The 27,226-nt window shown below is 43.1% G+C and overlaps 2 protein-coding genes across 8 annotated transcripts in view; one reads left to right on the top strand and one right to left on the bottom strand.

Moving 5' to 3' along the window:
• Positions 1-54: 54 nt before the first annotated feature.
• XRCC2 (X-ray repair cross complementing 2) lies at positions 55-15,367 on the top strand. The gene is made up of 3 exons (XM_068934265.1): positions 55-190; positions 4,837-4,918; positions 11,255-15,367. The coding sequence occupies exons 1-3, from the start codon at positions 152-154 to the stop codon at positions 11,968-11,970; spliced, it is 837 nt and encodes a 278-aa protein (XP_068790366.1). The 5' UTR covers positions 55-151; the 3' UTR covers positions 11,971-15,367.
• Positions 7,727-27,226, bottom strand: part of LOC104148705 (uncharacterized) — a 44,145-nt gene continuing 24,645 nt past the window's right edge. The window contains exons 2-8 of one of the 7 annotated variants that reach the window (XM_068934262.1): positions 25,899-26,066; positions 23,963-24,051; positions 23,179-23,279; positions 20,751-20,840; positions 15,364-17,448; positions 11,225-11,352; positions 7,727-10,596 (exon numbers count right to left, since the gene is read on the bottom strand). In XM_068934262.1, coding sequence (XP_068790363.1) covers positions 20,761-20,840; positions 23,179-23,279; positions 23,963-24,051; positions 25,899-26,066 — 438 coding nt within the window. In that variant the 3' untranslated portion in view covers positions 7,727-10,596; positions 11,225-11,352; positions 15,364-17,448; positions 20,751-20,760. Of the gene's footprint in view, positions 10,597-11,224; positions 11,353-15,363; positions 17,449-20,750; positions 20,841-23,178; positions 23,280-23,948; positions 24,052-24,498; positions 26,067-27,226 lie in introns of all 7 variants that reach the window. The other 6 variants (XM_068934257.1, XM_068934263.1, XM_068934258.1 and 3 more) reach the window with 6 other exon arrangements.

Here is a 27,226-nt window from a genome sequence, read left to right as displayed (position 1 = left end):
CCACGCACGCGCGGCAATCCGCCGGGCGGCCTGCCTGCCTCAGCGCGCAGGCGCCGCGAGGGGAAGGGCCGAGGCAGCGCGCGTGCGCGGAGCGCGCGGCCGGCCTCGACGGGCAGCGGCGGGCCCCCCCTCCCCCCAGCAGCCCCGCGCGATGGGTGACGCGTCCCGGAGGGCGGAGTCGGGCACTCAGGTGAGGCGCTGCCCTTCCCCCCACCTCGGAGACACCCCCCCCACACACACACCCTGCCCTCCGCCCCCCTCCTCGGGCGGCGAAGCCCACAGCGCCCGTTCCCTCCTCCCCCGCCGCCGCCCGGAGAAGGGCAGCGAGGGAGCTGAGCCGCCCCCTGGGCGGGCCGCGCCGGGTATCCCCGCCGGCGGCGGCCCTGCCAGGCGCTGAGGGCGGGGCGCCCCCGCGGCGCGGCTGTGAGGGACGCGGGGCCCCGCCGCGCCCTTCCCGCCCCCGCGCGGAGGGGGGGGAGGGGCCCCGTGAGGCGGGGCCGCCCGCGGCGCTGCCGCCCCGAGGCGCGGGCTGAGGGGCCGCGTGGGGGGGGAGGAAGCGCGGGCGGTTCTGAGGGGCCCCCGTGGCGAAGTCGCCGTTTAAACGCTTCCTCTCGGTGACTTTCAAAGCGCCTCGCCGACTTCTGGCGGCAGCCGGTGTTGAAGCGTCGCATGGGCGCCGGTCGTGCCCGGGTACCCCGGGCCGCCGCTCGGGAGCGACGCTGCCTGTCACAGCGGCGGGGCAACGGCCCCTTGAGCGGGGGCAGGTGTCCGAGGTGTCACAGCGTTACCCTTGTACGCCTTTTCCTCACTTAAAACGTTGAGGCAGAAGGCGTAAGCAAGCAGAGGTGTTGAATGCGGAAGGGTTGGTTTGAATAAGTAGTATGAAAGTTAAAATTGCCTCTCCCCTTTGGGGAAGAGGAGTTTGAGCTCCCTCTCCCCCGCCTTTTTTTCCTCCTCCCCCTCCTGAATGGTTTACCTGTTCGTTACTTCTGCTTCTAATCAGGAAGTTAATTACTTGGAGAGCCGTGTGTTGCTGTATCAGAATATGCCGAGTAGTGCACGTAGCAGCATAGAAAAACGCCTGATAAATCAATACTTATTCAAATCCCACCTTCTTAAACCTTTTTGACACTTAAAATAACAATAATAATAGCTGTCTGGTGTCAGCAAGCACGCGCACAACTGAAGGGCACAGGTTTGGCTACGCGCTCGAGCGGGTAGGTGTACAAGCAGCACCAGCCGGGAATCAGCGTGGTACCACCTGCCTGTGGTGGGACAGGTTACCAGGCCTGATGGATGGAAGAATTGATAAAGCTAAGAAAGAATCAAGAACATATCAATATGTAGTACAGAAAGCTTTAAAAGTCCTTGAAACAGAAAATACTTAGTTTAAAATGTTATCCCCTCAAATGGCCTCACGTAAAATCTGGTTTTAGTGCGGGTTGTACTGAGACTGCGGCCTTGTACCTTTATCCTTGAGTGTAATTAACGCAACAAATTAGAACTTTTCACACAACACCTTTGGAATGTCACAGTAAAATAAGTGATAAATTACTAGCATATGTCTTCGTGCCCAAAGTTTACAAAAGCTCAGTCAGAGCGGTTGTAGTGGTTGAAAATTAAGTTTTGTCTCGTACTTGAGTTATGTTTATATTTGTAAATAGCCTGTAGGTTAGCTCACAGCCTCTAACATAGTTTCAGTATTTAATTTGAATTTCTTTAACATTTTAATGAAGTAATATCTCATTTCTGACAAGACCTACATGTATGCCTGCATTTTTGCTTTGCTCTGTTGAAACCAATATAGCATAAGCATAATACATTAGTCAGTGGGACTGCCTGTATGCATAATTCCTTATTAAGAAGATGGAATCGATAAGTTTAAAAAGACATGGTAGAAATAGTTTTGAGTTTCGTCAGCTTTGTTATCATTAGTGAAGTTTAACCTGGTTACTGCACGTTATCTTACTTTCTACATGTAACTGTCCACATATGTGCAGTTATTCAGAAGTTTCTTGCTAATATACTTAGACTTTTCAAGAGCCCATAGTAAGAATGGAGACCTATCACTAGAAGGTTGCTAAAAGGCAATATTTCATATAGAAAAAGAGAGCATTATGAAGGAAGAAATGAGCACCTTCAGTTAAAATTGCAGAATCAAAGTCTCCAATATATGATTTGAAATTGTATTTTTCCAAGTTCTTCCCATTCAAAGGCTTCCTTCAGTAGTGCTGTGTTTGTGTTCTGTGAGCCATCCACCCCAAAACATACGGCATCTGTTTTCCACCATTGATATTACCCCTTTAATTGCCATAGATTTCCCCTCCCCCCTTTTACAGAAGAAAACGTAAAAAAGTAAAATGGAAATGCTTTCCTTGGAACAGAGCCAAGATACTAAATAGCCTTTGCTTATTTGAAAAACGCGTGTTGGCACTATTTTTAATGTCTACTGAGCTGAAGAATTCCTGACTTATATCTTACCTAAATGCAGCTTTGCTTCAGTCTCCTTTGTTGTAGGGTGGACAAACCTTTCTTGCATTTCAAGCAAAATTGTGAGTTGTTTCTGCCAGGAAACCCCATTGCTCACAGCATGACACTAATGAGGCAAGTGCCTTTGGAGACTCTGTTTCAGAACTCGGAAGTAAATACAAGTTTGATAAAAACACAGGTGCACTATCATCAGCGAATTACCATAAATTACCTACATGAGCACTGCTTGAAGTGAGAACCTGTAGTTATTTAAAATGAATGCATAAACTTGTCATTTAAGTAACCACAGATTCATATTTAAACTATAACAATCAATCTACTAATTCAAGGGTCTGGCAGTACGCTGGAAGAGTTATAATCTAAGAGGGAAAGACTCCCTAGTTTCCTTAAAATAAGCTGCGTAGAGAATGTATTTGCTAATGTAAAAATAAATGGGGGAGCAGGAAGCTACAAGGCTTCAGTGGCCGGCCTGCACAAATGTGCCCAGACCACGTCTTGACGCCTGACGTTTGCAGCCCGCCCCGCTGAGCTGGCAGCCCCCGGCCCCAGCGGTGCCTCTAGCCAAGCCGCCGTGACCTCCGAGCAGCGCTTCCTATCGCTAAGAAATGAAGGGCATCAGAAACCAGCAGCCCGTGGCGGTTTTCCTGTTCCTCTTAACTTCCACTGCCTGACAAGCGGGTGAGAGATTTCCGGCCCTTCTGCCCGGCGGGCGCAAACCGCAGGGGGAGCTTCCCCTCCACGGTGGCGCACCCTGCGCGTGGGAGCTACCTTTGGCAGACCCCTTGGTTGGTGCAGGCTGCTAGCGTGTGCGCCCCAAAATGGGATATATCACTATGTTCTTGTCTGCATACATACGTCTGTTTTTTGCTTTGCCCAGGTCACAAAACTCTGCTTTGTCCCAAAATAAGAGTTCACTGTGTGTTTTATGCATTGCACAAATGTATGAAGCATAACAGGAGGCTCCGCAGATCCAGAGCAAAGTCAATTCAAGGTCATTTTGATGATCCTTTAGCGGACACATTGGAAAACTCTTTTGAACATGTCTGAAGAGGCAAACAAAGGCAAACACATTGGCGTTTTGTTAATGGAAGGAAATGCTAAAATGTCAATGAAAATGTCACACTTCATGACCACTTGAAATAAATTCAGCGTCATTTAATGGAGTTTTATTCTACTATTAAAGGCAAACACACAACTGTTCAAACAACTTTTAAGAATTCAGAGCACGTGTTGCTCATCAATATGGCAGGGAGGAAAGCAAGATAAGGCAGTGTATGCTGAGAGTTTTGTGCTCACTGCTCATTTGATGACAGGCCATAAGGAGGATGGAGAGAAAGCTCAACGGGATTTTTTATTTTGTTTAAATCTTTAAATGACAGCTGGGTGTCTTGGAGATTGGAATATTTGGCATCAGGATGCATGCAGGCAGGCCTTTGAGCATCCTGATAGTGTCCTTTTCCATGTCTTTTAATAAATGTGCGGAATAACATCTCCAGCACTGGGTGGGATGTTCATTTCTGGATTATGAGTTTATGTCAAAGCTACAAATAACACAGGCTGTGTGAATACCTGTTTACTTGTTATGCAAATACCTGTCAATTTAAAAAACTGTCCAAGAACTCTGGATCTGCTTTACAACGGGTTTTGGAATAACATCGTTTACAAATGCTAACTTGCTCTCTCTCTCTCTCTCTCTATATATATATGTATGTATTTGTATATATGTGTGTGTATATATATATTTATATATGGACTTGCTTTAAAAAGGTTCTTGAAGAGCCACTGTATACTAAGTACTATTAATCCATGATATATTTGAGCAAGTAACTATGATATAATAGGATTGGTAGTCCATGACAGACCTGTATATATACAGGTTTTTGCTTATAAAAGAGCTGAGAGACTGACTCAGGAGACTAATAATGGGTAATACAGCCTGCCACCTCTCAACTAGTGTGTGTTGTGGCAGCGATGGCTGTTGCAAATGATCTTCTTTCCCTTCCCTTTGTTCTGTAAAATGGCAGCACTGCTGTATTTCAGAGGCATTCCCTCTTGCTAGTCTACCTGTACATTTTTTAGCTTTATTTTTCCTAAGGTATATCAGCTCCTTATTGCCATGGAATCTGTATGTTAACTGCTTCTGAGGATAGAAACTTCTGTTCATATACTCCAGACTATGGGTTTGCGTATGTATTTATGAAAGCAATTGAAAATCAAGCCAATCTTTTGATAGGGCTGTCACTGAAAACCTCCAGTTCTCCGGTTCTGTCTATATCTTTTTAATTTGATTCCAAAGCTCAATTATTTTTAGGTAACAGTATGTCTCTTTTTTCTTTTCCTTAAAAGCTACTTGCACGACTTGAGGGCAGAAGTTCTCTGAAAAATCTCGAACCTTATCTATTTGCTGAGGAAGGATTTCCCGTTCATGGTAAAAATGTATCTTTATCTTATTTATGGAAAAATGTCAGTGTAGAAGTATGCCTATCTCTATCACGTTGCTCTGAGAATACAAATAGATTTTTTTGCCCTGTATTCAGAATTTTAAGTGTTGATGTAATTCACTTGCATTTTAGGCAAACTAGATAAAATGGAACAATACAGAATCAACATGTGAACGTTATTAAATGGATTAAAAATATCTAATTCACAGTTGCAGAAAATAACAGACATGCTGGTATGTTTCTAGTAGTGTTTTACAGAAATTCATTCTGATTCTGTCATGTAACGTTTTTATCGGTGGTCTAAAAACCTCACGAAATCATCACTGCAAAAATTTGCAGAGAACTTGAGGTTCAATAAATATCAAAGAGCTCAGTGTTATGGAATGGTCTGGATCACAGTTAGTGAAATGGGCATGAGCAAACAGTATTTTTTAATAAAGCTAAGTCATCAAGCCATACATCTTGGCCCCAAAAATGCTGATTATAATTATTAGATGATGAAACTTTGGAAACAATTCTGTAATGAACATAGATACTAATCAGCTGAATGAGTTCATGGAGGATGTTAGGAACAAAATGTCTTATTCCTTAAGTGAATAAATAAGAATTTCAAGTGAAAGTAGAGGAATTGGGCTACCTCTGTTTGACACGGGTTCAATAAGTTTAAGGTAGATTTATGGTAGGTTCTCTATTACTGGACGTTTTTAAATCAAGATTGGATATTTTAATGAAAGAAATTACTGAGCTTAAACAGAAACTAACTCATTTAGTAATTTCTTGATTATTCAAGAAGTCAGACTGGTTTTTCATATTATCTGAAATTCCACAGATTTCACAATAGAAGAGACTACAGTGCATGTGTACACAAACCTAGAAATACATAGTAAAAAAGATGCATGAATGGCAAAATTAAAGGATCATGTTGTGAGATACCACAGTTGTTGAATATGTATATGAATGGATTTTATATGAAAAGTATGTGGCTGCAGTGGTTATTAACATATTTGTCTGCAATTTGAATTCCCACAAATTATAGAAGGACCAGAAGAAATAGCAGAAAAGGCAATAAAAAGAATCAAGATAACTGGGTGAGAGATGATGTTAAAAATGTAGTCATTGCAAGACTATTCATGTATTATTTTGCAGCACTTGGGAATATATTAGGGTTTTAGCAATATACGTTTCCTGCCCCCAGACATTTTAAATATGATGTAACAAAGATAAAGGGCAGAGAAATGTTGGTAAGACTGTGTGAGCAGAGCAGAGAAGGTTATTTAAGTCCTCAGTTCTGAACTGTTTTGTTACCCCACAAAAATTGAGAACCAGCAGTGAAATTGGGATATGCTGTAAAAAAATAAAAAAAAAGTTTCTGAAGTCTCAACGATTTTTTTTAAAGACAAGATATTTTTCTCTTGAAAAAATAAAATAACACTAACAGAAAATGCTGATTTTTGGGGCTGTTTTTTTGAGCTTTACACACAAGAAACAAACAGTTGAGACTGAACTAGGCGTATCCTCCTAGGACAGACTATAAGAAGCCTTCCTGGTGGTCACGAACTGCCCTTGCTGTCACAGTCAGTGGGGTTATATGATTACATTCATAATGTTACTAATTTGATCTTTAAGCTATCTAAATTGTTTGTTTCTGTCCAATGACTGTTCCAGAACCTCAGTTCTGAGATGGCTGGAAACCTTGTAAATTCACTGCTAGTTCTTCACTATGCCAATGTTATTATTGAGCTTATAAAGCACTTCAGTTTCTCTTTTGCTTTTAACAAATGGCATCAGTCATTATCTGTATTGGCCATGCTTTTTGGCTGACACTCACGGGGTTGCGTAAGATACTAGCACCAATTTTTAACTTTATATGCATCAACGGACTTCACCTTTTCTTATATTTTTGCATTGTCTTTTAATACCAATAGTTTTTGGCCATACACATTGCATCTATATATGTGAGTCTATGCATTATTTCAATGTTTTTTTCTCGTTATTCAGTCTTAAATCCCTGTTGAAGGTCTGTCTTTCCACTTGCCATAAACTTGTTTTTTAGTACGTGGCTCTGGAACGTTGTAATATATTGTCTATGAAGTCCATAATAAACAGCTCGTAATGTAAAATGGTATATGATTAAAACAGTGCAAAAACTTGAATTCTCCTTCTTCCTGGCAGTATTTCAAACAAAGCAACATATGTCTATATAAAGTTTCAGTAAACTATATAAAGGTTGCATCATAATGTGTATGTCAGAGTACTATAAAGTAGGAACAGCCAATATAGTTACTGCTGTGATATTCCAGTCACCGCTTCTAATTATGATGGAATTGTATGTTTAAGAACACATAGGCATGTTAATTACACACCATTTAAGCTCTTCTGGAACAGAGCAAAAGTGACAAGAGCTTTTAATAATTTTCCACTGTTGCCAGTCATATTTCTCCTTATGCCACTGGTATGAAGGTGTGGGTGTCAGTATAAAGCTCTGATGTTCAGCTGTAGTATGACACCCCAAATTAATTTGGAATAAACACTTTGCCCTTCTACCCCACTTAAAAATGGTAGAAATACCAGTGACAGCTTCGGCACAGTATTGTCAGTTACTGTCCCAGTAACTTCATGGTATCTGATGGTGTGAAATCCGCAGAGCTGTTGCCAAGCATTCTAATAGCCTGTTTATAACTGCAATGTCAGAAAGTGATTTTGCTAACATTTGCTAATGTAATGATTACCAACAAAACTTAGACTCTACTAATTCAAAGATAACACTGAGTTTATAACCAGGACTAAGCAAAATGTTTCAGTTGAAAACGCATTTATTAATATTGAAGTTTATGCAGCATTATTTAGTTTATCCTCTTGTTCTCTTTAGTCTGCTCACAGCGGGTGAGCTCATTTTTGTGTGCAGTTGAAGCTGCTGTGAGCCAAGTAGTGTGTTGCCATAGACAAAGTTACTCCTTAAAATGTACTACTAAAATTTGTCAATGCTGAATTTCATGTGAAATCTTTCTGTTCTTCCATCTTGGTCTGTCAAGTCGTCACAGTCTGAAGTCTCTGTTAACCTAGTTAGTCTTTTATGCATTTTGCCAAGCTAATGGACCGTTCTCCTACTGGTATTATTCATGTCAGGCAACACCAATTCGTAGAGGAAAACTCCCCTTTAACTTTCTTCCATGTTAAAGTGACCATTCCTATCCTGACTCCCAGACTGTTTCCATCCTGTGAGAGCGTCTCTTTACTTATCCTTCTTTTAAACTGTTTTGACGTTTACAGATGAAAATACAAGAGTAGGATGATGCTGGTACTGATCACTTAGTTTCTTCCATGGCCTCTTGTCAGAAAGTGTCAAAGGCTTTTTGACAGCATTGTTAGCCACACTTCTTCCTCTGCTGTGTCATGATTTGTCTGCTCTGGTCCAGAAGGATGAATTTCTCCTCTTTATCTTGCTGTAACAGCCAATTCCTAACTAAATGAAACCCTACATTTATAGATGTTGCTATAAATGGCTTCTGTTTTGTCCCAGTTCTTCTTGTGGGCAACCTCTTTGATAATCATGAAGGCGCAGAAATCCCCTGCTCCCTTGAGGTTTTCTTACAGCTCAAACTGTTCGGAGTAGCAGCGTAACTGAAGTGTTTTAGTCAAACTCCAACCTGGTTGTATATCTTGATCAGCAACATTGAACAAACTTTGAAAGCTGTTCAGCTGTCTTGCTGGTAAAATTTGTAAACCACCACCATAAAAACTCTTTAAGAATGACTTTTTTCATTCAACTTATCATTTTTTACTTAAATGAATTTATGTTAATTCTGGCAATAAAACCTCCTCCAGTGTTCTTCTGTGAGTTACAGCTCCCATATGTAAAGTTTTATAGGATGTAGCGCACAGGCTTCCTGAAAAAACCTCTTTTAAATTGATGAAGTCAAGCATGCACTTCACAGAATAATTTATTTTTTTTAAAATCACTACTGATCACTGACTCAGATCTGCCCACTGCTGCTTGTGAATGGGCATACGGAGTTGCTAGGTTATTTTTTAACAAGTCACATTTTGCTGCAAAGGTAGTTGTAACAACCCATGTTGTGTATTTGCCCAGTCGAGTCATTGATCTGGATTCGAAAATGCCAGTCAGGGTGGAAAAGCTGTGCACAGGAGCCAGTGGCAGAGAGAACATACACTTTGTTCTTTTGTGAGAAGGGCCTTACACAATTGTTCTCAAATATTTTGATAGATTTTGCAGTAGGAGAGAGGGAATGACCTACCCAGCATATTTCAAAGGACTTCTCCAAGCTGGTGTCGTATCTTAGCAGGGCTCTGTTGTATCACCAGCACTGTGTATGTGACACAGCAGAACAGCAGCTGGCTGCAAGCAGCAGAGCTGGATATTGCCGCCTCTGAACAGGAGGAGAAGACAAAAATTTATGTAATATGAAGTGCAGGCATCCTTCATCTCAAAAGTGGGGAGGGCCATTCAGCACAGATAAGGAAGGGTTTAGGAGGCAATGAAAGATTTTTTTGTTTGTTTGTTTTAATAAATTTTGAAGTATCGAATGTTCAGGAAAATGGGATTACAGTTCTGGAGAACTGAAGAACTTCATTACAGAGAGGCAAGCAGTCTGTGTGCCCCTGAAATGGATAAAATTGTTACATCAGGTGTAAATTGCTTTTGATGCTTGCAATGCGTGAAGAAAGAACGTAGTCTTTTCCCCATCGCTCTTCATCCCAAGCTGCTTCTTGACATTATGTGCGCCTATGAACAAACAACATCCTCTGGAAGTTGGGTAATGACTTGAAGAACCCTGTTAACTCAGGCAGGCACAAACTTGTTTAAGTAAAGTTGCAATTGATTCTCTCTTCTTGCATCCCTCCTGTGGAAAGGTGTTAGGCCATTTACACTTGCCAAGGCCATAGAAATCTTTCACCTTCCTGTGATTACAGCCGTGTGATTCTCCTTCAGCTAGAGAGAAGCCGTCCACCTTATTGCATGTGCCTTTACCCTTCTGCGTAAAACCCAAAATGTCATAAGTGAGTAATCCAGTTTCCTAAGTTAGAAATTTATAAAGAGGAACTAATAAATAACTTTTTTAAAAAGTCTTGCTCTGATACAAGACACAGGAAGCCTTTGGAGAAGTCTTCAGATTATCTTGCATTCACATCTGACAAAATAACCGGTTCCCTAGAAATGGGTTACGCTTTTTTATTAATGTTTTAAATTTATATGATACATATTTTATGGACACACAATGATCAAGCAGTTAGGTTGAGCCCATTTATGAAAAGAGAACTTCTCTTTCAGACAACAAAATGGTTGCTTGGAGTTAAAGGGATCTGTGATTTCCCCCTTGTCAAAAGAAGTAACTTCATATTATGATCACCACAGAATATAAGTGCTAAATAAATATACTGACATTCTCTTTACTGGTTGCAGACTGTTGCTGGTGTCTTGTGACATGCACAGATATTGAACAAGCACAGAGCAGACATGAAATGCTAAAGGCCAGGCCATGCTACAAAAATAGATGTGTCGCCATAATTGGTACCTCTAACATGTCTTTTTTTTTATTTCTTCTGTCTCCTCCTCCTTTATTTCTTATTTTTATGTCTATAGTGTAAACATATGATGTCTTAGCCAGTCCTTTGTGTAGCAGCTTCCTCTTCAGCCTTCATCTACCTGTAACAATAGAAAGGTCATGTAATCCAGTTGCCAACCTTCTGTTGATATTAATGTCTTAGATACTATTGGTATCTTTTTCTTTAATCTTTGTTCACAGTTGATTTTCTTCACTTTAGAGGCCTTTCTTGAAAATTGAAATTTCTCTTGGTAGATGCTAACCAGGATTTAAACAATTTTTATGGCTGTGCAAGGCTTCAAAATGCATTTTCCAATTAGTGGTAACAATATGGTAAAACAAGTGGAATTATGACTGGTTACCCTTAAAACAGCTGGACTTCTGTTTCATGTTCCCTGCTTTTGGGGGGGCTGTCTTAGGAGGGACAAGGAGGGAGGAGAATTCCATTTTTGTTCTACTTGCCAAAGCATTAAGAAGCTGCAGGGCTCCCAAAGCTAAACGTGGGAAAGTAGTCCCCTGTTAGGGATTATAATGAAGATGCAATAATCTAGTTTAACTGGAACTAAAAGATGGACGTTGTGGGGTCTCTAAATAGTTCTCAAGCCTAACTTTCAGAAGTAATGGGCACTTGCACTTCCCAGTGAAATAAATGAGTTGCAAGTATGCAGCACCTTTGAAAATTGGTTCAGTGAACAGTGATAATTCTCTCTGAGCTATAGATGCTCTTACCTGACAGCTTGCTGCTTTGTTTTTGAACAGGAGATGTCATTGAATTCCATGGTCCGGAAGGAACAGGAAAAACAGAAATGCTTTATCACCTCATAGCCCGCTGCATCCTTCCAAAGTCAGGAGGAGGACTGGAAGTGGAAGTAATGTTCATCGATACAGACTACCATTTTGATATGCTTCGTCTAGTTACCATTCTTGAACACAGACTGGCACAGAGCACAGAAGAAATGATAAAACAGTGCCTGGAAAAGCTTTTTCTTGTTAACTGTAATAGTAGCACCCACTTAATCCTTACTCTTTACTCTTTAGAAAACATGTTTTGCACTCACCCCTCTCTCTGCCTTTTGGTTATAGACAGCATATCGGCTTTTTACTGGATAGACAGAAGCAACGGAGGGGAGAGTTTTAACTCACAGGAGAAGAATCTGAAGAAATGTGCTGAATTTCTTGAAAAGCTTGTAAGAGAATATCACTTAGCCCTGTTTGCAACAACACAAACAATCATGCAGAAATCTACAAACTCTGCAGAAGGCTCTTTTTCTTTAAAACTTCCACATGAAACTGATACAGACTATAGGCCTTACCTTTGTAAATCATGGCAACAAATGGTAACCCACAGAATATTTTTTTCTAAGCAATCTAACTCTGACAACAACAAAGCTTTTTCAGTCATTTCTTGTCACATCAAAAAAAAACATGTAGTAAAACGGTCATTTAGTATTGCAGAACGTGGAGTTCAGTTTTAACTGCTCTGTTTTTAAAACAGTGGCAAATCTCAGTGCTTAAGGCTCAGTTAGCTGTAAGTAGTTTTAGTGCCTTTTAAACTGGTTAATTGTCTCTGGTTAATTAAGAATTTTTGTCACCATTTACTTAAAATTTAGTGAAGGGCAGAGAGCTTAAAATTTTTGAATTACTGTAGAAGTTCAGTCTAAACTAGTGAGGAATGTTGAAATTATTTGTTTGTGGTTAATGCATAAAGAGATTAACAAGAAAATTAAAACCAAAGTCATTTTAAACTCCTAATATCCTTCAGTAACGTAACCTACATGGTATGCAGCCAAATGCACTGACTTAAATTTCTGGGTCTTAAAGCTTTTCACTCCCCCTCTTCCAAGCTACAGAAATAGGAACCTAGTTGTCCGTGTGGGAGACTGCAAAAAGGGTGAGTGTTCGCTCCTTATAAATACTGGTCTTGGTTCATTCCCAGTAGCCTAGGGCGTATGAAATGCATGCGCTACTTTGCCTAGAGAAGAGTAATTTTCACAGCCCAGTAAATAATAGTAGTCCTGACCATGCTTCTCCAAGTTCGCCCTCCCTCTGTTTACATTATCACGTGCCTGGAGAAGCAAGGATTGCAGGTGTTTTCACCCTTACAAACACCTGGCTTGGAAGAAGTTAAAGCCATCACAAAAATGGAGGCCCAATTTCCATAACTGAAGGAAAACGAAAGACCCAGCCCTGTGTACCTACCAGTTTGTTCTGCATACAGCAAAGAGTTTAGCCTTAGTCTTTGAAAGTGAAGGTTCTTTTTTTTTAAGACATACGCACAGACATAAATTTCTTCCCTGCCCTCCCTCATTATTCCCTCCCACTTCTTTCCCTTCCCGCGCGCTTCCTAAGAAATCCAGGAATGCCGTGCCTCTGGTCTTTACTGATAACGTATTTGCCACATGTAGAACATTTGTGTGCAGGATTTGGCATGCAACATGTTGCAACCCTGGCAAAGAAGATTCAGAACTTATGGGAAATGCCCTACAGTTCTGGCAAGGGAGACCGTATTATTTATTAACCTAGAGTGCCCTTTGAAAGCTTCAAAGTGCTTTACAAGACAGAAAATTGCACACAGTACATTATATAATACAAAAACTTACATTAGCTTACAAATTTAAATTACTCAGACAAGGGAGAAATATTTCTCACAGCGATATTTGTTCAGTCCTGTTGCACAACATGCTTTATAGTTTAGATTGAACAGATTATTAATAATCTTACCATTTAATTTCCGGACTTCTGAAGCCAGCCTTTTTAAGCCGAATGTATATCTAGATTCTCGCATATATAGTTAGGTGTGTGCACCCAGACTTCTGCATATAGGACCGTATTTCCGTACTGTGGTTTAGAGAATTGGACATCTATGTGATCTGGCTGAATTTTTCAGAGATGCTGAGCAACTATGTTACCTCTAACAGCAGCCAGTACCAAAGGCTTCGGGAAGAGTGTGAGAAATAACTGTTTTCACTGGCACGTCCTCCAGCTTCCCCCACTTTGGGGTTTAGGGAGCTCCTGACCAGAGAGTTGCCTTCAGACCACAGCGTGTAATGGCCACTGACCAGACCTATCCTCCATGAATCTATTTAATCCATTTTTAACCTGTTTATCCTCCACGGCTCCACAGTGTCTTTTCACAATGAATTTAGTTTAATTATTCTTTGTGTGGAAGAACTTCTTCCTTTCTTTTCTCATTTTACACGTCTGATCATTTCTTCGTGCCTTCCAGTTCTTTTTGTGTGAGACGTAATGAGTCAACCTTCCCTCTTCAATGTCGCTGCAGAGGTGATTTTGCACACTTGTCATTTCACTGGTCCTTTCTTTCCCATCACCGCCGTTATTTATTTCAGAACTCTTATAAGTGCACAAATACATGAAAAAACGTAACTTACCCATTCAGCCTAGACTGAACCAAAGTTAGATGGTTTAACATGTGTGGACACTTACACTGGGATTTATTGTACAAAATAAATAGTTGCATTTTTTGTACAAAAAAGGAGGATGTAAATATAGCTATAACATTTTAAAGGTGAAAATTGTAGAAAGGCTATACAATTTCTACTTTAAAAAAATCAACTGTCTCATTTTCTATCAGAGAGTAGAGTTCTAGTGAAGAAAAAGTGCTTCATAAAATCATATTTGCTAAAATATGTTTTTGAGGGGAAAAAACAGTGGAAATTATGCCGGGAAAAAAGCTTTTATATTAGTCCTAATGTATTTTATATTTTGCATTGTACAATAAAATAAAAGCCTAAATTGAAATGAAACTAAAGTTCTAATTTATTAAAATGCTTACCTCAGAAAATTTCAAAATCTTCCCTTTTTATTTCTACTTTGAATACAGATCTTTCTAAAACTCTCTGATAATTGTGCTATTCATGCTCTGCGCATTTCTGTTCAATACCTAACCAGGCCAGCTTTCAGAGCTGCTGGGCAGCTGCATTTCCATGTGAGTTCGTAGGAGGAATAGACCGTGTGCAATTTGGGAGTGCACTGACCTCCTCTGCCAAAATTATGCCAGTAGGATGCAACGCTGAGAAAGATGCACTGATAAAGAACCTGGGAAGCAACAGTTTGGCTTGTATCTTCATCAACTGTGGTTAAAGAAGAAATGTGTTTTTACCTTTTTTTTTAATGGAGAGCAAAAGGTAAGTGCTACTGCGTATTGCTAAGAGTGAGCAAAGAGTGCACAAAGATCTTCCTGAACTCAAATAGCTCCAAGAATTTCTTAGAAATTAAAATCCTTTCATGCAGGTATCATTGTGCTTCAGCTCAGCGTTGCGTTATTTAGGATTTTGTATGCATTCCTTAGATTTTTTTGTTTGGTGCTTTGTATGCAACATTGACTCAAAGCAGCAAACTTGAAACCAGAGGAGCTCGTTCACCCTTTGTTCCCCCATCTTCGTTAGAGAGTGCTTTTTAGCAAAAATAAATTAAGGCATTTTGTGGGCTTCATTTTTCAATAAGCCAGTGTGCCTACAGAAACCTGGAAAGAAAATACTATTTTTATATTCAGCAAAAAAGATTTTTGTATTCTAGACTTTTTTAATAGAGCAAATAAAATACAAATAATAGTTTGCTTGGTTTAAGTTTCTACTTGCACATAAAATTCAAGTTTCCTATTTCTTATGTAACTGATGCCAACCATTTACTTTCTTTTCCACAGAGTCTGGAAATGGCAAAAGATAAAGGTTCTCATGGAAACATATCCATGGTTGTATTTTAACTGAAGACTAATGGGCAAAGGCAACACTGTTTGATGGCTGCTAGGCACAAGACTTGGACCATGTCACAGAGAAGACCAACGTGACATTTTAGTTATTTTCTATGGCTGCTCTAATAATTGTCTTTATGCCAAACTTAATACCCACCTCAGGAGAAAGCCATGCCGGGTCACCAAACTTGAGCTCGTTTAGGAAGGTCCAGTGAAGCTTCACTTGCTTAATGTTTGCGACAACTATAGAACAGCATAGGAGCTGCATGTTTTGGAAAGAGGGGAAAACGCTGGAAGAGATAGGAAGCCTGTGGCAGTGGAAAAATCCTGCCGGCTGAGAAAAGAGCATCAGAACAATGCATCTGCAGGATCTCCTGGATGGAAAACTCCGGTGCGTTAGAGCAGACACTGAAATTAAAGCCCTATGCCTGAAAGGAGACAGCACAATGGCACTGAGCTATGAATAAAGCGTATCAAGACAAAAGGATTCTTAATATTGTCTTGAACTGTTAACTAACATGTCTAGCATGTTAATGCTTTAAAATATAAAGAAGTTGGCCATAGCTGACCCGCAGGTTCTTCCCGCTGAGGGATGAAACTGGTGATGGAGTCAATTATGTAGTTGTTATATGGCTTATTTATGAAAAAGGCATAAAATCCTGCTCCTCTGGACTCAGGAGGAATCAAATGCAAAAACAGTCGTCTTTTCCTTCTTGTTTTTCTCCTTGCAGCTCCAGGTGTCTTCCCGTCAGTCAGCACTTAGCACCAAAAGCAGTCTCAGCTTTCTACATCAGAGCCATGCTTTCGTGGAGATTAATAGTCTTCTGCTTTGCTGAGACTTTATGCGTGTAAACCCTTTATTACCAGTATTACTATTATTACTTACTATTACTGAGATACCCAAATATAGGAGATCTGAACCCATGTGACATATCAGTGTAACAGGTAAGTGGTTTTGGAGGCTTTGTTCTATTTGCAGTCGGGAATAATTTCCCATTGAAGTAGATGGTTTTGAAGAGCTGTGGCTGTCCTTGGGGAAATTTTGGCAGCCTTGCCCTGCCTGCTTTGCATCCTACCCCAGGCAACTGGTCTGTGTACCTGTGTGAGCCTCAGTGCTCGAGGATAACAGCAACCAGATGTCGCCTCCTTGCTGAACGCTTGTTAAGAGCCATACTCTGCATCTTTGCGCTCTCATGCTCCAGAAGAGTTGGCACACCCACTATATTTTTTAAACTAACCCTTTTGTCAGGCTTGTTTCTCCTGCGCCTAAGCTGGGCCTGTACCGAGGACCTCCTAGCCCTCTGGGCAAAGATCAAAGAGAAGACATCTTGGTGTCCAAGGGTACAGGAAGGACAAGATTTTTAGGCTGCTGCTACGAAAAAGGCCAAGCAAGGTCATGGGATTCCAGGTGGCACCAGGTAAACCTCAGGGCCTCAGCGGTGGCTTGCTGAAGGCCAGGGGAAAGGCTTCTGCATCACCCTTCCCAGCTATTCACGCTATCAAGAGACAGCTAGGATTTTGGTGCAAGATACCCACATATTCTCACACAGCAGCACACTGCTGGGAGAGACGAACATGCTCAAGTGGGTCCTCTGTGCAGAGCATCTCGAGAGCTCTACTCAAACCCAGTCACAGATCGATCTCCAGGCCAACACCTCCACTGGCTCCCAGCCTTCTCCTCTGTAATACTGACAGCAACACTGAAGGAGATCAGGATCATTCACGTTTACTGTAACTCACTGAGTCTGTGTGCAATGGTAGGTGGTGCTGGGCATTGTCATGTTGAGCAGGTTTCAGCCACACCTTCCAGCTTAAAATAGTCCTCTGCATACCCGATATGAGAACACCAGTCAGTGAAAACGCACTAGCAAGTCCAGCTCCCTTGAGTAGCCAGACTGCCAGCTGCAAAGCCTTCCTCCAGCCTCAGCCAATGTTTCATAGCACCAGTTCTTAGCCAGCTGACCCCGAATCTCTTGTGCTGTGTGTTCAGCCCCTGTGGATACCATGCTCGACAAAGAATCCCTTTCCATAGAAGTGCATGACTTGAGGCAGTCTCCCAGTTACGTTACAAATATATGCTGTGTTTGGACCATGCAATGAATAGGTTTAGAAAATCAGGGTATGTCAGTGGAGATGTTGTCAAAGTGGGTTGGTTAATTTGTGCTCAGTAAAAACTTAAGCAGCTTTAACAATTCTGAAGCTTCTTTAGATTTGCAAAATTTTATCGGCCTGCTGTTCTGATCTGTTAAAAAACAATTATGGAAGTAAGTAAATAAGGCCCCACACAGCACAATTCACAAGGCACAAATAAGACTGGTCCCAGAGAGTCCCTCAACTTGCTGTAAAACAGCAGTATCAGCACCAAAACTTTGACAATCCTCACAAGGAATATAAAATGGGATCTTAGATATAGAAATTGCTCTAGCGTGTTTCCACCATTATAAGGCCAGGAGTACCTTCCTACTGCTTTGCACAGTGGCAGCTATGCCATCCAGCTACACATCAGGCGGCACAGGTCTAGTGAATACCAGTAATAGATAACTGGGTTCCCCTTAGCCTTCTTCAAAAAGTAGCATCCTTTTCCTATTCCTATTTTGGTGCATGGGTAGGGACACATCCTCCAATAAAAGTTTTGCCTGTAGCATGGTATAATCAGGTTCCCTATACTGTTAATTTGAAGCCTGGGCACATACTGCCTCACTGATGTTCCTCTGCTGTATTACATGTCACAACCCAGCTTGTCCCCTGCATAGTCATCCCACGTAGCCATCCCTGAACTCATGGAGGTTTCATCTCCTCCAGTTTCAAAACACAGAGAAAAGCAGTGAGGAAGGTCTCTAAGGCAGGGCCAGCCGCAACTCGGAAGAGGCTCTGGGGCATCTAAAACGTGAAGGGAATTTTACAAAAACTTGCCTATTATAAAACTGAGTAATAAATAAGGGTCTATAACTTTTCTCACCCAAGGTTATCACCTTGCATAGCCAAACCACCCAGCATTAACTCATACGCGGATTGGGAACAGGAGCGGGAGGGAAAGGGGTCAGGCTGCGTTTGGGGAGCTACCATCGGCTTCCCTCAAACATGGGGGAAAGAAAAGCAGTGTAGTCACCAAGAAATGGGCAGGAGAGGGGCTCGGTTTCACTCCGGAGTCTGCAGAAGGTGCCCCCCGTGGTGAGGTACAGCTTTGCTGCAAGGAGCAGCCAGAGTCCCCAACCATGAGGAAGCTGCAGGAGCAGCCGGTGGCCACCGTGAATAGGAAACCCACACGGGAGAAGATGCGCTGGCAGAGCTGCCATCCTGCTCCTCCAACCCCTGCAGAGCTTGTCCTGGGGAGAAGAGCATATTGCCCATAGGAGCCCCTCGCACAGCTCCTTCTCGCCGGAGAGGAGCGGTGCCAGGCCACCCCATCCCCACGGCTGCTTAGCAGTCTTGCCCCACGACTGGGAACCTTCCGCTTAAAAGCTCCTCACTTAAATTTCCCTTAAGCTATGGCACTTGGAGGAGCCACTGCCGTCATGTTGAGCAGTGTCCGCTAGGGATGTGACGGGTCTGCTCTTCCCAGGCCACGAAGGGTGGCTCTTCAAAGAGCCAGCACTGACCTCCCGGCCAGCCTTCCTCCTCTCGCGCCTTCGTGCTGGACATCTTCAGCCGAGGGCTGCAGGCCCTTAACTTAACTCCCTAACTTTGGAGTTCTGCACTGAGACTACTCCCACTGCTTGCACTTCAGTTACGATAGGCATTACTGGCACTTTTTGGACAATAAAGTCACATATTGTGAAATTATACAGATGTTTGTATTTTCACCCATCAGAAAAAGGGGTGCTGCTAACAAAATTCATGAAGACACTAAGCAGATGATACAGACGAACTGAGTGGGCAATGAAGCTGCATAAGCCAGTAGAGGCAGGCGTTCAGACTGGTCACGCACCTAAAGGAAGAGGCTTACTGCCTTTAAAATTCAGGGAGGCATTCAAAATACTCCTTTTTGAGGGAGGGACGATTATTCGACAAGCCTGCTCCCAACACGCCTTGCAGAGCGACGCTACACAACCTCCCCATTGAGTGGTATGGCCTACACAAGCGCATTGAGCATGGAGGCCTGCAGCCCTCGGCTGAAGATGTCCAGCACGAAGGCGCGAGAGGAGGAAGGCTGGCCGGGAGGTCAGTGCTGGCTCTTTGAAGAGCCACCCTTCGTGGCCTGGGAAGAGCAGACCCGTCACATCCCTAGCGGACACTGCTCAACATCATGGCAGTGGCTCCTCCAAGTGCCATAGCTTAGTCCCCCAGGACCTCAGCTCTACACACGTCTCTGTTTTGGTGAGATCCTGTGCCCATGTTTTGCTTTGGAGTTACTTCTGTTTTGTAAAGATACTTAAGTGTTTTTGCTACTCTAAATGAAGGGCTGAGGCTATATTTACCAGTTCCAGTGACATTTTACCTAACCATAAAAATATCAGCAACGACCTGAACACTAAGAAGTCAGAACTGCATAGCAGAGTGCCAAGATTTCAAAATAGCCCTTTCTTTTCTTGTTTGTTTGGGTTTTATTGCCACTACTACTATCTCTTCCAGGAAGCAAAATTTCCCAATACTTCCTCTTCTGGTAAGTCCTACACTGTGTTTGGTTTCCTACCCACATGGTATTTGAGAGGCATAAGGAAAGAAAGGGACAGAGTCTCTGAGCCCATTTTCTGGACTGACTCCATACTCCAGCTCGGACCGTGCAATTACGCAGTACTGGTAGGGTTGTTCTGCTCTTGGATTGATGAAAGGTAACACTGGCAATGGCAGAAGTAGGAGGGAGTACTAAGAGACACTGCAGAAGGAGCTCTAGATAGACAGACCAGTATTTAAATGAACACTGGCTATACAGAGAACAGGATTCTGCAGTGTCTGAAAGCCAGGAATAAAACTTTGAACTATTCCTTCTGAACTTGCACTTTCACATATCCAGCAGCACTGAATTACAGCCTGAAGATGGAAACATGCAGACAGACAACACCAAGGCTGATCCTCTTTCTCTCTTTTGATCCTAGGATCTGTTTTCTCTGAAAGCAAGGTCTAGCTTATAGTAAAATAAAGGTAACACAAATGAAAATGCTTTGTGTTATCCTCATAAGACATTACAAAATACTAAAGTTTGAAATGTCCTAAGTTCCCAGTCTTTATATGCCTGGTGCCTGGCTAATACTCAAACCTCTGCTCAGAGCATCTCAGTGTCACTATTGTCCTCCCACTTATTTGAAGCCAAAACCATTATTCTTGGGAACCAGGTTGGTTTTCAGTTTCTCTTTCCAAAAACCATTTAGTGTAATTATGGGGCAAGATGTACTAAAACAAAAGAGCTAACTCATTCCCAGGCTAAAACATACATTTAGCTGACTCCATGATTCTTGGGGTGAAGGACAGCAACACACAGATAGGACAGAAAGCATTTCATCCAGGAAAGCCATCATCATACAAAGCAAAACAGCCAAAGTACTGGGGAAACCCTCGAGCTCCGCTAAGTTTAATGGGAACTGAATGCAAGGCAGATTATCTTACGCTGTGGTCTTCACTGCCAGATTTCTTCACAGTCTGAAGCACTACACCAAAGTTCAGAGCTGTGACTCTCCTCGTGCCAAAAGAAGTCCACTATAAAATAAAACAGATACAAGTAGAGACTGGAGTAGAGGATGGAGCCTCACCTCATTTAGGACCTGCCTTGTTTCCTCACAGGTCTCCTTCTCACTACTTTGCTGGTTTCAATGCTCAAAAGCAGATGCTGATAATCCCGTATAGGGTGACATTAGGTTTTGAGTACAGAAGAAGAAAGAGACTGGGACATAGTCTTGATATAAAGAATGCCAAATCCCATAGTCCTATGTAATGGGATAAAACCCTTAGTTCCCCTGAACATGGAGCTGGCTTTTCGTAGTCTTATACCTGAGGGCCTTGTTCAAAAGTAAGCATCCATGTGTAACGCATGAAAGGAAACGTAAAAGATACTCGACCCTGTGGCTTGCCAAAACTTCTGCTGGGCAACAGCAAAGCTTAAGTCTGTTTTAAGACGATTTAGCAAACACAGGTTTAAAAGGCTTGAGTACAGTGCACCTTTGCATAAATGAGTGTCCTTGAGCCACAAAATGGAGTAGGTCAGTGCTGTAGGTTAGGTCCATCTCCAACCACCAGTTCAAGTCATAAAATTGCTTATTTGCTGGAGGTTTGTATTCACATCCACAAATCTAAGCACAAATACAAGCACTCCAGAGCAACCTATTGATTTAAATGCTAATGACTGCAACATAAGCGAAACAACAAACCTATCAAGAAAAGTAGCCCTAAAACAATGGGAAGGGGCAGATACAGACAAAAGAGATGGAAAGATTTCCCATGCAAATATAAATAAAATTAAAGACTAATAACTAATTTTAAAAGCCTTGCTAGTTTGGAGAAGCTACCCCTTGAATGATAACTTCTTACTTATCGCCAGCCTCTGCATATCTTGCCCATAGCAAACGGTGTAAATTATGTAGATCTTGATCATTTTGATCAATTCTCTTTGTCGGGCCATAATTGCATTGTTTAAGTTGGACTTTGCACCCAAGTTATCACCAGAAATGCATGACCAAGCATGCGGCTTCACTGGCATGACTCAGGGTCCTCGATGTAGTGCAAGGGACCTCAGCCACAGAACCCAAGTTAAAGTTCCTCCTGCCAATCCACCGCACGCTAAATTCCAGTAAATTGCTTAATTAACATAATGAATGCAAACGACATTCTAGTCTGCACTACAGGTAGCTGGAAACACCCTCGTGTACATAAGCAGTAAGGCCTTGTCCTTTGACAGCGCGGCCTCGATTTTATCGACTCCTTTTCATCAAAAGAGGGATCACTAGGAGCTCGTATGTGCACACCTCTTTTAAATTGTCCTATTTCATTGTACAGAAAGTATTTCTGCTTCACTATTTTGGTACTCTCATTTATATTCCCTGTTTCTAGAAAGGCTCATGCATATGTTTAATACATGAACACTTCCAGGGAAGTCAACGGGAAAATTTATGTTTAAAGTTAAGGGTGTGCATACATCTTTACAAAGTCAGACTGGACTTTGTGTCCATCCCCAAAGCTTTTCTCCAGTTGTGTCTGTCCGACCACATGCAACAGAACCACATTTCTAACATTAGTCCATTACTCCTCCAAGTGGAAAGCTGAAATCCACAATTTTACTGTTTGATCATCCTATTAGTAGAATATATCTGGCTTCCTTTCTCCTGCTTCTTTCCCAAAATCCCAAGGACAGGGCATGCAAAAATCGGTGCAGTGGCTAGAGAGAGCATGCACACACAAAGCTAATTGCTACCGAGTGGAGAGGAAAAGAGGGCTGTACTGACAGCCGCTGTTGACTTATGCTGTGATTTGGAGGTCTGTAGTGGCACGAGAGGTTTATTTGTGGTCAGGGCTGGAAAAATCTCAGGGCCCATGTGCTTAGCCTGCCTCAGGCAGCTGTGGGAGAACTTCCAGCTGTGGAATAGGTCCTCCGCAGAAGGATCTGCCTATGGATCGAGGCATCTAAGAACTAATTATTGGGGAAACTGTGTAAGCAGCCCCGGGAGTGCCCCTCCAGCGTTCAGCTTTTGGAATTAAAACAAAGTAGTCAAGAAGATTTTCGAAGGACAGCCTGGCCAGGTAAGGGCTGGCATAGGTGGCTCAGTGGTTTTCTCTCTCACAGCCATTTCTAAAAAGGCAGCGAGATCCATAGTCATCGCCCGGTGTTAAAACTTACAGCTTATTAATTAAAAAAGAGGGAAAAAAAGGCCCAGGTCATAGGTTCTAGGCTGCCATTGAATCTCAGGAAATGTTCCCCTCCCAGCAGAGGATGTAGGTTAAAAGGATATACAATAACCCTTTTTTATCAACCTTTCTGGTCGGTTTTGTATTTGAAATAACTGCCTTAAATGGTTGGTTTTTGTTTGAGAAACTGCTTGCTTACCTGGCACCTGAGCTTTAGCCATTAACCCTGACGTCGTCCTCGGAGGACTCCCAGAGCGCCCGAAGGGGACTCGCTGCAGCCGCACTAACTGTAAATTTGACCTTTAAAAAAATCCAGATCAGATGGGCTCTTCATCTCTTCCAACTCCTATCTACCCATCAACACCCCAAAGCTTTCAAAGCCCTTCTTGAGCAGCTCTCCCTTCCACGGATGGAATAGTCTTTAATATTTTACAGCTCTGACTTGCACTTCTAAAAGTACTAATTAATCTCACTAGATAAAAACTGGCACAAAATGGCACAAGCGAGAATAGCTCCATCCTTCCTCACAGCAATCATGTGCCAGTTCATCCTGGAGCATGTAATGATTTACTGTAATAGTTTTAGGCCCGTAATGGGGCCAATAACTGGCATCTGGAAGCTGCGAGGCTCTTTCCCAACGGATGCCATTCACACACAGTTATTTAATTAATTAACAGCTCCACTAGCATAAGCCAGTAAAGGGTCCATTAAAATTTTTTTTTTTTCCCTAATATCTTCCAAAATAAGAACATATGCTGCGCACCGCTCTTCCCTCGGAGGGTGCTTAACGTTGCAACCTGTTTATCTTATGACTGATTTTCAAATTCCACCTTAACCAGCTGCTTTTTGCTTGACTTTCGCATTCAGCAGCGAGCGAGCGGCCGAGCGCCGGGCAGCAGCAGCAGCAGCAGCAGCAGCAGCAGCAGCAGCAGCAGCAGCAGCAGCAGCAGCAGCAGCACAACATTCTACCTGCACGCGCTCACCGCGGCGCGAGGTGCCAAAGCCCGGGACCGGCTGCCTGGCTGCCTCCCTGCAGCTCCCAGACGTTACACGTGACTTGCCCGTTTCTGTGCTGGAAGGAAACAAAAAGGCCAAAACAAAAACAAAAAGTAGGGGGATAAGCAAAATAGCAGTGGGAAGACGAATCCTGGCAGACACTTGAGGGAGTTGGTCAAGTGTGTAAAAAGCATTCGAGAGCCCAGTCCCATGCGAAATGTGGAAAAGCTATCAGGGGGCCATAAAAGTAGCAAAAATGGGTTTGGTCTAGTTACAGTGCCAAAGGATTTTGCTTTCCAAACTATGAGGATTCCTATTCCTTAGGTTAAATGAAATGCAAATCAGGTCCTAATGCAGGCTAACGGGTGCTGCTCTGCAGCTGGGCGCAGGAGGGTCCATGAGCGTCCCTCCTCCTGCAAGGCAGCTGAAGTGGGAGAGAAGAGCGACTTCCCTCGGCCTCTCTCGGGCAGACACACGCATGCAGCTCCCGCCTGGTCCCCCGCAGCCACCCGGCAGGTCTTACCTAAGGAGCTGCCCCGTAAGGACGTAGCAGACATGAAATCGGAGAACCTCTGACAAGACAGTAATGTCATTTAATAGTAGCTGTCTAAAAGAGGCACTGCCAACATAGCACAGCGTAGTGTTAGCTCACCGGTGCTGCATGTTGATCTATAGGACCTGTCAAAGGTTACATAAGACTTAGTGCAAAATCCTTTTCTCGTCTCTGGCTGTGATGCGCTGTGTCACTCCTCCTCCCGCTCTGGCTCCCTCCAGCCCTCAGCGCCGCCCTCCGGCTACAAGGCCTTCACGGCGCACCGCGAGGCTTTGGGAAACGGCGGCGCCCTGCAACGGCTGTCGTCCCGAGCCCTTCAGCGGGCACCTCATCCCTGCGGTCCAACGCGGCAGAAACTCAGGGCAATAGCAGCAAGAACTTGGTTAGATACCTTCTTGAGAGAGACGTCGGATTCGCTTTGCCTAAATGCGTGGAGGACTGAGGAGGCACCTCTTGCCTTCGAAGCTTCCTCGAATCACACTCCTGCCTGGGTAGAGAAACGCCTCAGGCCCGATAAGCCTGAAAAGTTTGGCACCTAGTTCACTTCCAAGGCCAAGTGGGCCTCCGAAATCGCTCTTCAGCCTAATCGCCCGAAAGGGACCGGCCTGCCAGGGCTTCTGCAGCCCAGCAAAAGTGCAGTGAGAGAATCCGCCCCCTCGCAAAACGTCATGGGAGCCACTACTGCCTCGCGGGCAAGCCAGGGACCGCAGAAGAGGTGGTTCCCACTTTTAGACAATTGCCTCATGGTTAGCGCACTCCCCGGGAAGAGGCGCCTGGGCTGAATTCCCTTCCTGCAGGAGGATGTCTCCTGTAGGGGAGACCCACGTCTCCCACTTGCCTCGGCAATACCTTACGCACTGTGATAAGGCGCTCCCCCTGGGTAGGAGGAAGAAGGGAGACCGTGCTTTCCTTACTGCTTGGAGGAACGAGGCTGTATGACCTGTAATTTCTTCAAAGTCTATAAGCAGTCCCTCCTCCCAGGTAAAGGCCGTAGCCAATAGGCCATGCAGGGTCACCTCAGCTAACTTCACATATCCAGTGGCTAGATAGCTAGATGTCTCACATAGGCAGCAGAGAAACAGGCATTTCTTGTCCTGAAAGGAGACGAATATCTCTCTGGAGTTCCTCTTCCTTTCCACTGACAGTAAACGGAGCCTGGGGTGACTAACAGAGTCTTTGAAGTCCAGTTGTTCAATATCTAAATTAGGGCAGAGGAGTTCCCCCTCTCCTCCCTCCACCCCTTCCTGATGTTCTTCTTCTATTCCAATGAACCTTTCAAGTTGCTGCAGCTCTGATGAGAGGAACTGGGAGCACATGCTAACCCTGATCCTCTGCTGAATGACCAGGAGTTTAGGGGCTAGGAGGCTCACCATGGAAGGGAGCTGTGGGCTCGAACCATCTCCAGAAGTTCTGCTGCTACCTTGCTGAGTGGGCGGAGGAGGTTGCATGACATACAGGCTCCTTTCCCAGCTGTGTTTTAACAGATAAGAGTGATCACTTCTTGATTCCTTGTGACAGACGCTGTAGACACCTATCTTCTGCAAAGAAATGTAAAAAAATATTAATTAATGTTAATCAACACAGTGTGAGCGCTTTCTGCTTTGTGGCAAGCAGAGCAGATATAAACGTCACTTGCCTGGCTCTTTTGTTTTGCTCATTTGTACCGCTCGAGCACTCCAGTGAGTTTGCTCTTTAAAAACGATGCAGCGCTAATGCTGCTCACCCTCACCACATTAGAAGCATCTCATAGTAGCCGTGACTTCAGGTTTCTTGGTTAGTGTTCATGTGTAGAGAACAAATAATTATCTCAAGATGGAATGAAGGTTAAGCACACATATCAGGAATTTAAAGTAAAACACCTCTAACAGATTTTGCAATGGAACTAAAACCAAGCGCTAGAAACGCAAAACACTCATACCTAAAGTCACATTTTAAAAATTCAAACAGGTTAAGATCAGAAAGTGCATTCTGCAACAAACATATTCCTTAGCAGACTTTATTTCATGAGTAAAATCCATATTCCGTCATAAGCCTCAAGAAAGTTTTCTTGAGCAGCTACAGCCATAGATTTTGACCTCTACAAGGTCACAGACAAGTCCAAAGACCCAGGATGGGACCTTCGTGTGCTGACTTCCTACCTCTACATCTTGCCTTTAAAACAACCTTCCATTTCTCTTCTACGGTTAAAACACATCAGACTGAACTTATGAGACTGTGGTTAAGAGGATCTTTGATTCTCTCTTGTGGAAGAAAACTCAGTTCACATCCTGGGACCTTCCTGGGACAGAAACATGACGGCATAGTTTTCTTATTCTAGTAGTGTCACTGGAGGATCAGTGAACATCCTTAAAACCACAGAACAGTACTTTCACTGGACATATGCTGTATAATGTAGAAACACTCAAAGCATTAACAGCTATCAGTGGATATATCTGTAGCCGTGCACATATGGCAAATCTACCAAGAATGGTTTAGAGATACAGGATATGAACCTGAAAGGAAAAAAATACAGTGCAGCCAAAAATGAAATCATAAGAGAAATGTTACGCCTGAACTTACAGAATTCTATGCAAATTCCTTGTAATATATGATTGCTTACTTGAACTGTTGCAATATGTAGCAATCCCACAATTAGCGATCAATCCTACGATGCTGGGTTTTGTACGCACAGATCATGAAAAAAGAGCATCTGCCCTAC

Source organism: Struthio camelus, chromosome 2 (assembly GCF_040807025.1).
Source record: "Struthio camelus isolate bStrCam1 chromosome 2, bStrCam1.hap1, whole genome shotgun sequence".
In the NCBI taxonomy this organism is placed as follows: domain Eukaryota; kingdom Metazoa; phylum Chordata; class Aves; order Struthioniformes; family Struthionidae; genus Struthio; species Struthio camelus.
This window is presented reverse-complemented; position numbering and strand designations above follow the sequence as displayed.